The 18,230-nt window shown below is 40.6% G+C and overlaps 1 protein-coding gene across 26 annotated transcripts in view; it reads right to left on the bottom strand.

Moving 5' to 3' along the window:
* The window catches only part of ARHGAP26 (Rho GTPase activating protein 26), a 431,139-nt gene that overhangs the window by 279,446 nt on the left and 133,463 nt on the right, over positions 1–18,230 (bottom strand). For all 26 annotated transcript variants that reach the window (XR_010413044.1, XR_010413045.1, XR_010413042.1 and 23 more), the window contains 2 exons: positions 14,629–14,729; positions 4,793–4,887 (listed from right to left, as the gene is read on the bottom strand). Coding sequence is in view for 19 of the 26 variants with exons in the window: in XM_064596092.1 (XP_064452162.1) it covers positions 4,793–4,887; positions 14,629–14,729 (196 nt within the window). In the remaining 7 variants the exon portion in view is untranslated. The remainder of the gene's footprint in view (positions 1–4,792; positions 4,888–14,628; positions 14,730–18,230) is intronic.

Genomic DNA, 18,230 nt, shown 5'->3' with positions numbered 1-18,230 from the left:
AATCCTCGGGTCTGAACCTCCCCCCAAAACTAGTTCTGAGAAAAGGAATCAAAGAAAGGCACTAGAGAATAAGGGACAGATAAGATGATTATGTGGAATTAGGTAATTATGTAAAGTTACTATAGAAGGGTGTAAGATACTGAGAAGAGACTATAGGCCTAGTAGAGATATCAAAAGAAAAGCAATTAGATACAAGAATTAAAAGTAGATTTCTGAAATGTATTCAGTTTACAGAGAACCTTGGACACAAAATTCAAGAACTATGGATCTAAATCCCATACCTCTGAATTAACAGTTAATTTGATTTCCAGCTTGTTCATGGGTCAAAGAGTCACAGCACTTCTTCCTTTAGAATGTAAATGTCAGAGATTAACCCCTTTTCATCAGGATTTCAGGAGGAACAAATAAACAGCAATGCATTGGGATACAATGAAATCAACTGATAAATGACACTGTTGCTTTCTGACTCATGCTAGTCTACCTAGAGAAACAGAAATGAGTGTCACCTTAAAAATAAAAGGGAGAAGAGGTGTACCCGCCAAAAATAGCATTCATGGGACACCTGTATGCGACGTGCCTGGCGTCTGTGCTCTATCTGCACTGCCTCTTTAAACTGTTAGCCACGTGAGGATTTTCTGGAAGTCACAAGGCAGTAAATATAAGAACAGAAGCTAGTTTGCAGCGTTAGTTCATCCATTTGTTTATGATGCCACATGCAAATGATTACAGTGAGAAAGCACTTCTCAGATTTCACATCAGCAAGCTGAACACTCAATGGTATCTCTGAAACCCAAGTACCCACAGTGCTGGGCTTAACGCTGGAAACGTTTCTAACATATCCTCAGTTTTGAGGCAGCAAGGTGCCCTGTGGTGAGCGCCCATGCACCTCAGTTCAAATCCCTCCTGAGCCCGGGGGAAGACTCACACCTCTGAACTACAGATTCCTCACCAGTAACGTGGATTAATTGGAGCAGAATCCTCCTTGGACTGTAGTGAGGATAACATGAGAATGTATGAACAGCTTTCAGCTTCTAGAAAGTGTTCTCTTACTGCTGCTTCCCTCACCCCTCCTCCACCTTTAACTTAAGTGAGTTTTATGATGGTTTCTGCTGTTGCTTTTTTCCTGGTCATCTGTTATCAGAGGCTGGAAATCACCTTTTCTACTAGCTATATTCTTCTCCATGTGGGTTAAGAACTAAGCTCCTTCCTAAAGAAGCCTCATTTTTTTGAGTTTGTTTTACTGTTGTTCCTTGTTACAATGTTTTTAATAAGGAAACATTTTTATACTCTGAAAAATCTGTATTGTGATAGGCATGGTGTTTAATGCACCAATTATTAGTGAGAATAAAAGACAAATGAAGAGCCTGTTCCAAAAGTGAACTTCAGAGTCTCCCTCCAGGAAAGTCAGACGGACTGTGTAGGTCTGGGGCAGAGCCAAGAAGTTGTAGTTCTAACAAGCACCCCTGTGGATGCTGAGTACAGGTGGTTCTCACCACACAGTAAGACATGCTGATGTAATCAACTCAAAAATACTGACCTGCTGGAATATCACTTCCTAAAGGCTATAGCCTCTGTTAAAAAATAACATAAAATATCAGCACTAAATCTAAAAGATGTAAGTATTCAGAATAACCCTAAAAACCCACCATGTCATATATTCTAAGTCAAAAAATACTACTTTAGCATGTATGTATACCTTAACAGAGTAAAACATTAATAGTCACTACATAAACATTTATAAATATAACCATTTCCTCTTTTATTTCCACATTTCCTAGGTGCTACACTTGCATTTTGTCCCTATACCTCTCTAGCCATTCAGGTACAGCTGAGAAATCTGAGTAAGGCACAGGTTGGAAAGGCCACAGGAATCAATTCCTTGCTAAAGCACACTGGAGAAAAATCAAGGTGTAGGAATCTTCCAGAGGAGAGGACTCTGGGCAGAGTTCCCCAGGAATGTTGCCAATGAACCCATGGAAATGCTTTTCCTTCTCTCCTTAGTACCTTCCTGGATGGTAAGAAAAATGCAGAAAGACACTAAGTCAAAACAGGAGACAGATAAGGAAAAATGCTTCCCAACTGTAACCTAGTCTTTGAGATCAAAGATAATGACCTATATAAAAAACAAAGAAGTGTTTCGTACATGTTCTGTGTTATTTTAGGTGACAGACAGGAGACACAGAAGACACTCAAGCTCAGAAAACAAAGTTTCTTAAACTCCCAGGTCCTAGAAACAGGATGCACACATGGCATACCTAACAGGGCCATGTGGGAAAGAGCCAGCACCCATGGGGCTACTTGTTAGAGTAGCAGAAGTGATGCGAGAGCCTAGGTGGTGGCTCTTATTGGAGTTTCCAAGGGAAAGGCAAAGCAGGGCAGGGTCAACAGTTTACTGGCTAGTTTGAATAATTTCAGGGGGTTCTAAGCTTAGAAGTGGCCCTCCTCGCCTGGTGCCTGGACCTCAGATGATTAAAGCAGAGGAATATTGCCTCCTGGGGATTAAGGGCCTGGTGGAGGAGGTCTGGTTCTGGGTTGGTTAATTTGCATGTCAATGGCACCCTCCAGGCTGTGCCCTTTGATCTCTAAGAATTAGTAGCTCTGGAAGGGACAGTCTCTCCCCAGATAGAAAGGTTTTTAAGGTGTCCCAACACCACAATATACAGAAAATTTAAAATACAAGCAATACAACAGAACTGGCTACTCACTTCCTGCTTACCAAGAGGAAATTTAGCAGCCTCTTTCTGAACCCCTACTGAAACCCCTCCGTGTCATCCCCAGGGAACCAGAGAGAGCAACTTAGGAGAAATCCACTTCCCAAACCCACTCAGTATGTTCCATGTGACACCTTCTATAAGCTCTCAGCTTATAATTGGGACTTGCAAAGCTTTCAAGGGTATAATCAAGGGGAAAAATGGAAGTATTTGCAAGGTGGAAATGAGACGGAGGCACCACGTTGAGTTTTAATTGCCTAAAAAGCAACTCTCTAAAACTTCTGGGAAAACTTCTGAGGAAGAAAACAGGAAACGATTCAGCTTCAGAAATCATCTCTGAACTGGTTTTCAAATAAGGGACAGCTGCAATGTGAGGCACACCTTCTTCCAAATAACCATACAAAGAGACAATAGTCTCTAGAAACAGATGACAAGCATCAAACAACTAACTCTGCTTTTAAACATACCCGTCTTCTCCACCTCTTTAATGGATGCCAACAATATGAATTCCCTTAGATTCCATACTGAGAACAGAGACGCATACAGGTACTTAAAGCATCCTGAGTTAGGATTTGTTTAAAACCAAGAATAACAAATTTTGGTGTGAGGCAGACATTTTGCAATTCCCCTATGCTACCTTAGTTCAACCTATGTCCTCATGCACCCCTTCCCTATTACCCTCCCACATCCCCACACATGGTGAAGAACTGGGGTATTCTCTTTTCTTTACAAATTATGCTTACTTCTCATCATTTAGAGTCTAACCTTACAAAATAATCAAGTCTGGTGAACGTGCAGGACAAGCTAATTAACAAGTAACAGCTAACACTTGCTAAGCATTTATTATTTGCCATCCTGCCAAGCGTTTTACGTGCATTATCTCCTTGAATCCTTAGAATTCTAGGAACTAGGTACTATTACTATCTCCATTTTCCAGATAAGGAAATCGAGGCCCTGAGAGATTAAGTAGTTATAGCTGAAAGTCACATGGCTACGAAGCAGCAAAGTCCAAATTTAGACCCTGGCTGCCTAACTTGAGAGTCCAAGGTATAATGACTAAGTGCTGAAGAGATGAGGTAGTTTCCATGAATTCCTGATTAAAGCAGGGCATGCTCCCCCTACGGGAGCTCAAGCAGCCTCCAGTAGTCACAGTGCAGGGAAACATCAGGGCACAAGAAGGCATTCCAAACCTGCCAACACCCCAGAAGGCACTCACAGTCTCTCCATCTTCTAGAATCAGGAAAAAGTAGCCCTAAGTCAATGTCCCAGAAAGGCAGAAGTATTGACTTCACAAAGCGGTGTGTGTGTGTGTGTGTGTGTGTGTTGGAATAAAGGGAGAAATGGCATTATAGGAGAATCATCCTGAGATTTAAGGATCTTTAATGCTGGCACTGCTGATCTTGAACAGACAGCACAGATACACTTAACATGTGGCTTTCACTCAAGGAATTAACCTGTTGCCAAGTACAGTGTTTCAAAGAATTGGAATGTTGTCAAACTAGCTTAACACCATGAAATGGTACAACTTAATGAGACTCCATAAATATTGAGGACTACAACACGCAGCTCCCTCTGCAAAAAGTGATTTTACAAGTGGTTTGCTGTCTTTCCTGGTGCATTACACACAGTGGTAGGGGAAATGCTACAACTAAAAGCTATCTTTTTTTAAATGAGTACAACTTGTTCCATCCTTCACTTTACCCCATTCCTTTTGGACCACTTTTTAAATTTAAAAAAATTAAATACTTTTAAAGTAAAAAATCTCAAATAGTTCATATAATCATGCTAAGCAGTTTTCTTTAAACATCTACTCAACCTCCTAAGATAACACACATTACTTCTCAGAAAGCCCTAACGTTCAAGCAAACCAAACCAGAGGCTCATCACTGAACCTACAAGAGGGGAGAAGCTATGCTGATCCTTGCAGACCAGCAACTGGCCCGAGGTCTATTCCAAACTGAGTATCTGGAAAAGGAGGGGTAGGGTGAGATCAAGGACAGAAAAGCCCCGACTAAATGGAAAAGGTAAAAAATCCAAATTTAGTAATATCTGTTCTTGAGCAAAGTGTGACAGCTACTCACCTGTCTACTGCTTCTACATCAAAGCAAAACCTCTTCTCGATAGAATCTGTTTTCCGCCGGGTGCAGGATTTCAGGGTGACGGATTCATCTTCTCCCTGTTGGGAGCATACACACTATCAAGATGAGGCCTGAACATGGGCTATGCTATGTGCCTCTCCAGCAAACCACAAACGTGCCACATCAACAGGAGTGATTATTCCATCTTCTCAAGCCTGAGTGTTCATGACCCACAGGAAGGTGGAATGTTGATCAAAAACCTTCCCTCAGCCACAAGCCTCACGAAGCTAAAACCTATAAACCAAGTTATACTTCAAGCCAAACATCTCTAGTTTTAATTTAGTTCTAGCACATCATGATGGTACAGCATCAACCCATGCTACATAAACTCTTGTTGATAATGTTTGAAACAGGTTTAATTTGCTGGGTTTGTTTTTAATTAATTTATTTGAGAGAGAGCATGCACACGAAAGCAGACTGGCAGAGGGGGAGCCAGAGGGGGAGGGAGAGGGACAAGCAGACTCCTCACTGAGCACAGTGCCCAGTGGGGGGCTCGATCTCATGACCCTGAGATCATGACCTGAGCCCAAACCAAGAGTTGGACACAACTGACTGAGCCACCCAGGTGCCCCTAATTTGCAGGGTTGATAAGGGTTAAACCAGATGACCTGCAGTCTCCTCCCAACTCTGAGTTTCTACGTTTCACTGCCTTCACTTTTTCAGGAAGGCCTTCCTGGACCAGGTCAAATATCCCCAAGACATGTTCACATAGCACCATCGTAGCTGGAATTGTCCCTTGATGAGGGTGATGATTTCAATCATGTCTCCCTCCTCATTATACTCCAAGCTCCCGAGGGCAGGGACTGTGTCTTTTCTTGCTGATTCCTGTGTTCCCAGAGCCCAAATAGGCCCCAGAACAGAGGATATGCTCAATAAATAGGTTTTTAACAGCTTTATGACAGTGTAGCTAATGTATATAAACTGTACATGTCAATTTATGAGTTTTAACTTCTGTATCTCTCCATAAAATCAACACCACAATCAAGCTAATGAACATTTCCATCACCCTCAGAAGTTTCCTTGTCCTTCGAATTCCATCCCTTCACCCAGTTCAGCCTCAGGCAAATACTGAATCTGCTTTCTTATCATACAGATTAATTTGCATATTCTATAATTTCATATAAATGGAATCACACAGTATGTGCCCTTTTATTTCTGACTTCTTTGACTTGGCACAATTCTTTTGCAATTCACCTATGTTGTGCAAATCAAGAGTTTGTTTCTTTTTACTGCTGAGTAGTATCCCATTGTACAAAGGTAATCCAACAGTCTCATCACATAGTGCTCTTTTATTGCCTAAAAACATAGGGGTTTCTCTTCCTGATTTCTTCTCTTTTTCCCATGAAGGAATTTAGGGTTCATGTTTCTCCTGCCTTTGCCAATCTTTTTCTCTAAACAAGGGGGAAAACTAGCAAACATGCCTAATTTGTTGAAATAGGAAATGTGACTGCTTATGGTAAAACTTAACCACCCCCTAGTATCACAATACCACACAAAATACAGAAGACCTAGCAAGAGATGGTTTATATTCACAAGCCTTACATCTACTGTGTTTTTTAGGGGGTAGAGAATAGCAGGTGGAAAGGTCCTGTGGTCAGGGTCCACGGAGCCTGGGAGGAATTGAAAGCCAGCCAATATGGCTCAATCCCAAAGCAAAAGGCAGACTGGCATGAAAGAGTCTGAGGGAATCAAGAGCCAGATCATGCACATTGTGGTCCATAACCTGAGAGCACAGGAAACATAATGAAGGGTTTCAAGCAAGGGAAGGGACAAGGTCACCTTTGGACTGCTCCAGACCTCACACAGAGAGAGCTGCCTCAACTCAGAGGTTAGGATATAGGGGAATTCTCTTTCACCACACACAGGGTCTAGTCTCCAAGATGATGGAACAAATCTGCTCACATATCCTTGCCGGAAGCTAAGAGAAAAGCAGGTAGTTTTACAGGAAAATAATCAAATGAAATGGACAGCAAAGTGAAGGAAGGAAAGGGAAGTGAAAAAGCATGTTAGAGAGAAAAAAAACCCACCCTATTACCTGTGTTAAGTCTACCTCCACCTCCTAGGAGAGCTCTCTACAAACACATATATCATATAGAAAGATGTCACATGATTCTCCTGTACAAACTGAGATGACATCACCTCCAGAAAGCTGAGCAAATAGTGATGTCAGGGAGAGCCACTATTTTATATATTTTTCTATTCTTGTTACTATTACTAGCAGCAGCAACCTCCGATTCAGGAGATGCAGACTCCAGAATCAGGCTGTGAGTACTGGCTCTGTAACTCATCAGTTTTATGGGCTTTATAAATCATTTGCTCTCTCTAGACCTCGATTTCCTCCTTTATGAAGGAGAAAATTGGATCAAACAGGATAATGTAGACAATACATGGACTTAGAAAAATATAAAATAAATTTAAGGAATTATTAGGAAAATTAATTATTGTACTATCAAGCTCCTAATGCAGAACTCACTGTGTGTGAAGCTCTCTTCTAAGAGTATATATACTAATTCATATAAACTTCTTAACAACCCAGTGATGTGTTTACTATTAACTCACTGAAGACGTGGGAGTCCCAAACATCCACCATAATTGGTCTCTGTCATTCACTTTCCAGTGGGATAAGACCAAACACAAAAGTTCTTCTTTTAAGGCTTAGGAAAGCACAAGGTCAAAAGCTCCAAAATAAAGACTGTGTGAGAGAATAATTTAGTGATGCTCATTTCTAGAAAGACAGGATTGGAAAAGGACTATGGCTCAACCCAAGGGAGCAAGTCTAACTACTGCCTTTGTATAAAAACTAGGGAACACCTAGTGATTAATGTTTAATATCTCTTCCGACTCCATAAATTTCTTTATGTTTCTATATTTAAACAATGTTGTTTTCCTGGCATTACTCCACTCCTGAAACATTAAAAGAGCTTTGGTGTATTCTTTTGTAATACATGGAAGGAAAAGAGATGCTGATAAATTCCTGTATTGTGGACTAAGTAAAAGAAAGCCAGGAAGAAAAACTGGAAGTGGTACAGAGCAAAGGGGCAGCCTGATAGAGTAGCCAACAGTAATGACAGATGCATCTAACATTACTGAGCCGGGCAGTCTAATTTCAAAGCTGATGCTCTTAGCCTCTGTAATGCCCCCCTATACACACACACACACACACACACACACACACACACACACACACTGCACCACAGTGCACCACAGAGAGTACCAGAGATGGAATGCTTACTGGGGACTAATTTATCAACATATTAGATACAGCTTAAAAATTATTTAAACATAGAATCAAAGAAATTATGCAGAATGGAATCCAGAGATACAAACAGATGAAAAATATAAATGCTTCTGTTAAAAATATTTAGCTATCTTCCAAAGGAATTATGTCCAGAAGGCGATAATGGGGATGAGGCAAAATTCAAAGTGATAAATGGTAAGAATTTCCCAAAGTTACTAAAAGACACCCATCCCCAAATACAGAAAGGCCCCAAATTCCCAAGCACAACAGAATGAAAAAAAAAATCATACATATGACCATCATAATGAAATGCAGAATACCAAAAGGAAAAAAAGATATTAAGAACAGCCAGAGAGAAAAGACCCATCACCAGGAGAGGAAATGCGCTCAGGCTGCAGCTAGCAAGCCCAGAGGAAAGGAGAAAGGCTGGAGCACAGTGGGGAGCTCTACAGCAGTGACCTGCAGGGCCTATGATCGGAGCCGGCTGCAAGAGTATTTCCTTTTTTTTCCTTTTTTTTTTTTTTTACTTTTATTATTTTTTTATTGTTATGTTAATCCCCATACATTACATCATTAGTTTTAGATGTAGTGTTTCATGATTCATTGTTTGTGCATAACACCCAGTGCTCCATGCAGAATGTGCCCTCCTCAATACCCATCACCAGGCTAACCCATCCTCCCACCCCCCTCCCCTCTAGAACCCTCAGTTTGTTTTTCAGAGTCCATCATCTCTCATGGTTCGTCTACCCCTCCGATTTCCCCCCCTTCATTCTTCCCCTCCTGCTATCTTCTTCTTCTTTTTTTTTTCTTAACATATATTGCATTATTTGTTTCAGAGGTACAGATCTGAGATTCAACAGTCTTGCACAATTCACAGCGCTTACCAGAGCACATACCCTCCCCAGTGTCTATCACTCAGTCACCCCATCCTTCCCACCCCACTCCCCACTCTAGCAACCCTCAGTTTGTTTCCTGAGATTAAGAATTCCTCATATCAGTGAGGTCATATAATACATGTCTTTCTCTGTTTGACTTATTTCGCTCAACATAATACCCTCCAGTTCCATCCATGTCGTTGCAAATGGCAAGATCTCACTCCTTTTGATGGCTGCATAATATTCCGTTGTATATATATACCACATCTTCTTTATCCATTCATCTGCCGATGGACATCTTGGCTCTTTCCACAGTTTGGCTATTGTGGACATTGCTGCTATAAACATCGGGGTGCACGTACCCTTTCGGATCCCTACTTTTGTATCTTTGGGGTAAATACCCAGTAGTGCAATTGCTGGATCATAAGGTAGCTCTATTTTCAACTTTTTGAGGAACCTCCATACTGTTTTCCAGAGTGGCTGCACCAGCTTGCATTCCCACCAACAGTGTAGGAGGGTTCCCCTTTCTCCGCATCCCTGCCAACATCTGTCATTTCCTGACTTGTTAATTTTAGCCATTCTGACTAGTGTGAGGTGGTATCTCATTGAGGTTTTGATTTGGATTTCCCTGATGCCGAGCGATATTGAGCTCTTTTTAATGTGTCTGTTGGCCATTTGGATGTCTTCTTTGGAAAAATGTCTGCTCATGTCTTCCGCCCATTTCTTGACTGGATTCTTTGTTCTTTGGGTGTTGAGTTTGATAAGTTCTTTATAGATTTTGGATACTAGCCCTTTATCTGATATGTCATTTGCAAATATCTTTGCCTATTCTGTAGGTTGTCTTTTGGTTTTGTTGACTGTTTCTTTTGCTGTGCAAAAGCCTTTTATCTTGATGAAGTCCCAATAGTTCATTTTTGCCCTTGCTTCCCTTGCCTTTGGCGATGTTTCTAGGAAGAAGTTGCTGCGGCTGAGGTCGAAGAAGTTGCTGCCTGTGTTCTCCTTTAGGATTTTAATGGACTCCTGTCTCACATTGAGGTTTTTCAACCATTTGGAGTCTATTTTTGTGTGTGGTGTAAGGACATGGTCCGGTTTCATTCTTCTGCATGTGGCTATCCAATTTTCCCAACACCATTTGTTGAAGAGACTGTCTTTTTTCCATTGGACATTCCTTCCTGCTTTGTCAAAGATGAGTTGACCATAGAGTTGAGGGTCCATTTCTGGGCTCTCTGTTCTCTTCCATTGATCTATGTGTCTGTTTTTGTGCCAGTACCATACTGTCTTGATGAGGACAGCTTTGTAATAGAGCTGGAAGTCCGGAATTGTGATGCCGCCGGCTTTGCTTTTCTTTTTCAACATTCCTCTGGCTATGCGGGGTCTTTTCTGGTTCCATACAAATTTTAGGATTATTTGTTCCATTTCTTTGAAAAAATGTGGATGGTATTTTGATGGGGATTGCACTGAATGTGTAGATTGCTCTAGGTAGCATTGACATCTTCACAATATTTGTTCTTCCAATCCATGAGCATGGAACATTTTTCCATTTTTTTGTGTCTCCCTCAATTTCTTTCATGAGTATTTTATAGTTTTCTGAGTACAGATCCTTTGCCTCTTTGGTTAGATTTACTCCTAGGCATCTTATGTTTTGGGGTGCAATTGTAAATGGCATCGACTCCTTAATTTCTCTTTCTTCTGTCTTGTTGTTGGTGTATAGGAATGCCACTGACTTCTGTGCATTGATTTTATATCCTGCCACTTTACTGAATTCCTGTATGAGTTCTAGCAGTTTTGGAGTGGAGTCTTTGGGGTTTTCCACATAAAGTATCATATCATCTGCAAAGAGTGAGAGTTTGACTTCTTCTTTGCCAATTTGGATGCCTTTTATTTCTTTTTGTTGTCTGATTGCTGTGGCTAGGACTTCCAATACTATGTTGAATAGCAGTGGTGATAGTGGACATCCCTGCCGCGTTCCTGACCTTAGGGGGAAAGCTCTCAGTTTTTCCCCATTGAGAATGATATTCGCTGTAGGTTTTTCATAGATGGTTTTTATGATATTGAGGTATGTACCCTCTATGCCTATACTCTGAAGAGTTTTGATCAAGAAAGGATGCTGTACTTTGTCAAATGCTTTTTCTGCATCTATTGAGAGGATCATATGATCCTTGTTCTTTCTTTTGTTAATGTATTGTATCACGTTGATTGATTTGCGGATGTTGAACCAACCTTGCAGCCCAGGGATAAATCCCACTTGGTCGTGGTGAATAATCCTTTTAATGTACTGTTGGATCCTATTCGCTAGTATTTTGGTGAGAATTTTTGCATCCGTGTTCATCAGGGATATTGGCCTGTAGTTCTCCTTTTTGATGGGGTCTTTGTCTGGTTTGGGGATCAAGGTAATGGTGGCCTCATAAAATGAGTTTGGAAGTTTTCCTTCCATTTCTATTTTTTGGAACAGTTTCAGAAGAATAGGTATTAATTCTTCTTTAAATGTTTGGTAGAATTCCCCTGGGAAGCCATCTGGCCCTGGGCTTTTGTTTTTTGGGAGATTTTTAATGACTGCTTCAATTTCCTTAGTGGTTATAGGTCTGTTCAGGTTTTCTATTTCTTCCTGGTTCAGTTTTGGTAGTTGATACATCTCTAAGAATGCCTCCATTTCTTCCAGGTTATCTAATTTGTTGGCATAGAGTTGCTCATAATATGTTCTTATAATTGTTTGTATTTCTTTGGTGTTGGTTGTGATCTCTCCTCTTTCATTCATGATTTTGTTGATTTGGGTCATTTGTCTTCTCTTTTTGGTAAGTCTGGCCAGGGGTTTATCAATCTTGTTAATTCTTTCAAAGAACCAGCTCCTAGTTTCGTTGATCTGTTCTACTGTTGTTTTAGTTTCTATTTCATTGATTTCTGCTCTGATCTTTATTATTTCTCTTCTCCTGCTGGGTTTAGGCTTTATTTGCTGTTCTTTCTCCAGCTCCTTTAGGTGGAGGGTTAGGTTGTGTACTTGAGACCTTTCTTGTTTCTTGAGAAAGGCTTGTATTGCTATATACTTTCCTCTTAGGACTGCCTTTGCTGCATCCCAAAGATTTTGAATAGTTGTGTTTTCATTTTCCTTGGTTTCCACGAATTTTTTTAATTCTTCTTTAATTTCCTGGTTGACCCATTTATTCTTTAGTAGGATGCTCTTTAGTCTCCATGTATTTGAGTTCTTTCTGACTTTCCTCTTGTGATTGAGTTCTAGTTTCAAAGCACTGTGGTCTGAAAACAGGCAGGGAATGATCCCAATCTTTTGGTACCAGTTGAGACCTGATTTCTGACCTAGGATGTGATCGATTCTGGAGAATGTTCCATGGGCACTAGAGAAGAATGTGTATTCTGTTGCTTTGGGATGGAATGTTCTGAATATGTCTGTGAAGTCCATTTGGTCCAGTGTGTCATTTAAAGTCTTTATTTCCTTGTTGATCTTTTGCTTAGACGATCTGTCCATTTCAGTGAGGGGGTGTTAAGTCCCCCACTATTATTGTATTGTTGTCGATGTGTTTCTTTGCTTTTGTCATTAATTGCCTTATATAATTGGCTGGTCCCATGTTAGGGGCATAGATATTTACAGTTGTTAGATCTTCTTGTTGGATAGACCCTTTAAGTAGAATATAGTGTCCTTCCTCATCTCTTATTACAGTCTTTGGTTTAAAATCTAATTTGTCTGATATAAGGATTGCCACCCCAGCTTTCTTTTGGTGTCCATTAGCATGGTAAATGGTTTTCCACCCCCTCACTTTAAATCTGGGGGTGTCTTTGGGTCTAAAATGAGTCTGCAAGAGTATTTCTATCCTACACATTCTTCATGTGACTGTAATATTCCTCCATCAAGAGGCTGGTCTACATCCTCTCCCCATGAAACTGGGTGGGCTTGGGGGGCTTTTAGGACTGCTTCAACCAACAGAGCTCTATGACTTCTAAGGCTACATGCAGTCTCTGCTTTCACTGCTGGAATATTCACTCTTGACATCTTTAGCTGCCCTAAGGCCACCATGCTGTGAGGAAATCCAAACTATCTCCCATTGAGAAACCAGATGGACAGGCCCTGATACTATACAGAGCAGGTGGGAAAGAGGGAAGGGGAGGAAGGAGATCAGGAGAAAGAAAGAGAGTCATGGCTGACCAGCCTTCAGCTGCTTTAAACCCTCACTGTTCCAGCTCCTGCTACCATCTGATTGGAACCCCCTGAGAAACCCTGAGCCCAAAGCACCCATCCCAACGCTCACCCAATTCCTGACCCATTCAGAAACTGTGAGAAATACTAAAATGACTGGTGTTGTTTTAAAAGTTGGCAAGTTTGGGCACCTGGGTGGCTCAATCGGTTAAACATCTGACTTTAGCTCAGGTCATGATCTCGGGGTCCTGGGATCGAGCCCTGTGTCAGGCTCCCCACTCAGTGGGAAGTCTGCTTGTCCCTCTCCCTCTGCCTCTCCATCTGCCTCTCTCCCTCTCCCCCTGCTCATGGTCTCTCTCTCTCACACATAAATAAATAAATAAAATCTTTAGAAAAAAAAAAGTTGCTAAGTTTTTCAGTGATCTGTTACACAGCAACAGATAATCAGGACACCTAAACCATTAGCTTGCAGCCCTCTTTGTATCAAGTAAGAGTGATATCCATCAGTTTCACAGGACAAGGCCATCCAGGAATTTCTAGCATCTAAACACATTTGACATACTTAACATTGTATATATGTGAAATACAAGAATCTTTCTTAGTTGCAGCTCCTAATAGAACTTAAAGCTAAGAATACTCGCCTTGCTATAGTTACTGTCTAGGGTACTATTCCTCCTAGAACTATTGTGTAAAAGTAAGGAAAACTACAGCAAAGCAATCTTGCGAAAGAAGAACAAAGTTGGAGATATCACAATCCCAGATTTCCAGATACACTACAAAGCTGTAGTGATCAAAACAGTATGGTTCTGGCACAAAACCAGACATATAGCTCCATGGAACAGGATAGAGAATCCACGGATAAACCCACACCTATATGATCTATTAATCTACAACAAAGGAGGCAAGAATATACAATGGGGAAAACACAGTCTTCTTCAACAAATGGTGCTGGGAAAACTGGTCAGCCAAATGCAAAAGAATGAAACTGGGATATATATATATAAAGGAGTATTACTCAACCATGAAAAAAAAACGAGGTATTCCCACTTGCAACAACATGGATGGACCTAGAGGGTATAAATGCTAAGTAAAATAGGTCAGACAGAGTAAGACAAAAACCATATGATTTCATTTAAATGTGCAATATAAGAAACAAATGAACCAACAAAGAAAAAGCAAATGTCCAGATGGACAAAAAAACAGACTCAAACATAGAGAACAAACTGATGGTTGCCAGAGGGAAGGTGAGTGGGGGGCGGTGAATGGAATAGATAAGGAGTTTAAAAGTCTACGTACTGTGACGAGCACTGAATAATGTATACAATTGTTGAGTCATTATACTGTATACCTGAAGGGAAATTTAATACTGTATGCTAATTATACTTCAGTAGAAAAAAAAAAAACTTAAAAAACAAAAAAAGAAAATGACAGTGACATACTGAAGGTGTTGCTATACATATGCATTATAACCATCCTATGTTAGCCAAGCAAATCAAGCATGAAATTTAAAAAACGAACTCACCCCCTTTCCTCCTGACTTTTGGTCAAATGGTACCATGGTGATTTGTTTGGAATCCCGTTGATATGTACAGTAGTGCTTCACCCAAGAAGTTCCAAAGTGACCTGCAAGGTAGTATTTCCCATGAAACATCTCTATGTGTCGAACGCATGCTGGAAATACACACAGCCCACAACCCACAGTGCTCACCTACCCTTAAACTGTTTCTAAGGGCAATGTAATCTCCACCAGCTAGACTGGAACAGGCAGAAATCTGATCCCACGGGCTGGAAATGGAATTGACCCAGGGCTTTCCCCAGGGACCAAGGAAGACTGTTTCCCACTAAATGCTGTATCCAATGGGTCTTAAAATATAAGGGAAGTAGAGGTTCCCTGGGGAAATTAATTCTCTTTCCCATCATCAATCTCCACTTGAAGTTTCCTTCTCCCCTGACAGAAGTAAGATGATTGAGGAAAGAACAGAGAAAAGCTCCTCAAAGTGCCTGTCACTGTTCCCATCTGGTGTGATGACTTCATGCTTCCCACACAGCTGCTCTGCAACTCTCTGCAAAGACATACAGAGGTTCTGACCTACTGCCAAACCCCTAATCTGTACTTTACCAGACTCAAGATGATCTGAAAAGCAGACAGGCAAACTCTGACACAAAGATGTAAATGGAAGTAACTATAAATACCCAAATGTAATCTAAGGAGTCTGTCCCTCAATATTATCCCTCAGGAAAGAGGGAGATGCCCTTCAGTCAAATCCTGATTCTACCTGGTGGTTGGCTAACTACTTTATCTTGAATAACAAAATATTATTAGAGGAAGAAGGCATAATCAGCATTATTAGCCTCTAAGGTCCTCAATCAACACTAGCCTTAGATGCTCTAAGAGATCACAGAGCAGAAATGGTTTTGTTGTTGTTGTTGCTGCTGTTGTTTTTAAGTAGTAACATGAAATTTAACAAAGATTTAGTAGTTATTTTTCAGGGTATCAGTGCCCATAGCAAATGTGGAATATTACAGGGCGCCTGGGTGGCTCAGTTGGTTAAGTGACTGCCTTCGGCTCAGGTCATGATCCTGGAGTCCCAGGATCGAGTCCCGCATCGGGCTCCCTGCTCAGCAGGGAGTCTGCTTCTCCCTCTGACCCTCCCCCCTCTCATGCTCTCTCTCTCATTCTCTCTCTCAAATAAATAAATAAAATCTTTAAAAAAAAAAAAGTGGAATATTACGTAGGAAATGAAAAAAGTAAAAAGCAACACAGTAAGTGTCTACATTGAAGCATCAAAGACAAAAATACCAACCATTCTAATTTATTTTTGTGGCTCAGAGAAAAAATTCCAAGGATAGCACAACACAAAGATTCCTAAAGTTCTGTATCTTAAATCATCTGAGCATCCAAACAAATAAGAACAGTACTGGACTTGGATTTAGCCTACTGAATAGAACAGAAATCCTTAAGTCCATCCTGACAATAAGATGGATGGATGGATGGATGGATGGATGGATGGATGGATGGATGGCTGGCTAAGAAAGGAGAGAAGAAGAGAATGAGGAGGGGAGGGCGGTTGCTTCCTTGCAGTACACTAACTAATAAATGTGGGAGAGTGACAGAGCTAAGAAATCACCATTTTGCAACCATCACAGTAACCATCTGTTTAGGCAAGAACTGCCAGTGGATGCTAACTCTAGCAAAGCTTGATGAGAAAGATATGGTCTTAAGGGGTCTCCCCATACACTGCTAATGAGCTACAAGGGAAGACTAGTGACTGTACAGTGGATAAACTAAATGATACTTTGAGTGAGTGACCAAAATTAACATCACCACTGAGGGGCAGATGGCCATCCTGTGCCGCTAGACGTGGTACCCAGATAAGAACACAAATGTTACTACTTATATAGGATTTGACAAGGGATGCCTAACCTGAATCTAATCACCGGGAAACATTAGACAAACCCACAGTGAAGAAAATTCTAGAAAAGAACTGGCTTACACTCTTCAAAAATGTGTCATGAAGGACAAAGAAAAGCTGAGGAATTATTACAGAGTAAGTCATGACAAACACAGTATGAAGTCCTATCTAGACAGAAGGAAAAGAAAATGCTTTATAAGGGCATTACTGGGACAACTGACAAAATTGGAATAGGACCTGTCATTTACATTAAATATCTTATCAATGTTACATTTGCTGGATATGGAAACTATACTGTGGTTACATAAAAAGAATAGGAAATACACACTAAAGTAAAGAAGCATGGGGTATGGAATCAGTTCCAAAACGAGTCAGAAAAAACGGCAATGTGTGTGTGTCTCTGTGACTGTGATATGTGTACACACACACCCAGAAAGAGAAAGAACTCTGTAAATTGTGGAACAATGGTAAAAATTCATGCATCTAGATAAAGGGCATATAGTTGTTCATTATACTCTTCTTGCAATTTTTCTTCACATTTCAAATTATTTCTAAGTAATAAGTCACCAAAACTTTCAAATGACAAAAGCTGTATCCCATTGATATGCTCTAGACTCATGTGTTTGAGAGTTAAAATCTGGTTCTAATGATTATCAAGACATTCATGTTTTAAAAAGCATGTGAAGTGTTTGAATAAAATTGGTTTATTAATGTGAATGCAGATTACATATATGTAAGTGAATAATATTAATAAATTAAGTATTGTAAGTGGACACTGAACTATATTCAAGTTGACCTTAAACTTTTTGGGGTGGCTCTTCTCATTGGGTAAAAAAGGTAACACCTTATATTGAGGTCTACACAAAACACAGTACTAAAGTACCTTCCACTTCTTATAAACCTCAACAAACTCATCCCTGTAAGAATAAAGGGCATAAAAACCCTCAAGATAACCAATGCCTCCAAACTCAAACCCCACTACTGCCCCCATTGTCACCAGGCAACAATTTTAGGGCCAAGCAAACTTTTGAGCAATCACTAACTAGAATAATCACTGAAATCAAGTGTTCTGTTCCATTAGTAAGCTTCTAGGAGTGAAGACATTTGCCTCACCCTGAATCAACAGAAGGACAGTAAAGAGCACAAAACCAGCAAAAATCTGGGAGGATTAACATGTCCAACCGAAAAAGGAGGGATGGAAGACTAGGAGAACTATCCATTAAAGAAAAAAAAAAAATTGACCTTCTTCTATCCCTAGCACTCCATGAGCTAAGTCTGGAAGTGCTACCCTCAAAGCACGGCCCCATCAAAAAGCCTTTCCCCAGACCTATCGCAGTAGCCTATGAGTCATCACAAAGAAGTCTGGATTAGCAGCACCTGGTGTTTCTTTCCTTGACATCACATTGGCAGGACAATGGATTTCTCTTCCTACCTCTCGGAGTGAGTTTGTGTTTCTACTCACAAAATGTGAGGGTTGAAATGACAGCAATTGAAGAAAGGAGGTGAGAAGGCCTAAGTCATGACTATTTGGTCCTTGCCGAACCAAGTCTTGAATGGAACAAAATCATTCCATATTAAGTCCACACAAGGATATGACTACTGATAGACAGTAAGGTCTAGCATGCAAGACCCTTTCAGAGCCTCTATGCCAAGCGTGCGACAGCTAAAGCCATGCTAAGCGTTCAGGCACGTCAAGTGATATTAAGGAGAA

The sequence above is a fragment of the Mirounga angustirostris genome, unplaced genomic scaffold (assembly GCF_029215605.1).
Source record: "Mirounga angustirostris isolate CCGP_5_RB_7025 unplaced genomic scaffold, mMirAng1.0.hap1 SCAF_7, whole genome shotgun sequence".
In the NCBI taxonomy this organism is placed as follows: Eukaryota; Metazoa; Chordata; class Mammalia; order Carnivora; family Phocidae; genus Mirounga; species Mirounga angustirostris.
Note: the sequence above shows the minus strand (reverse complement) of the source record. Positions and strands in the feature narration are given on the sequence as shown.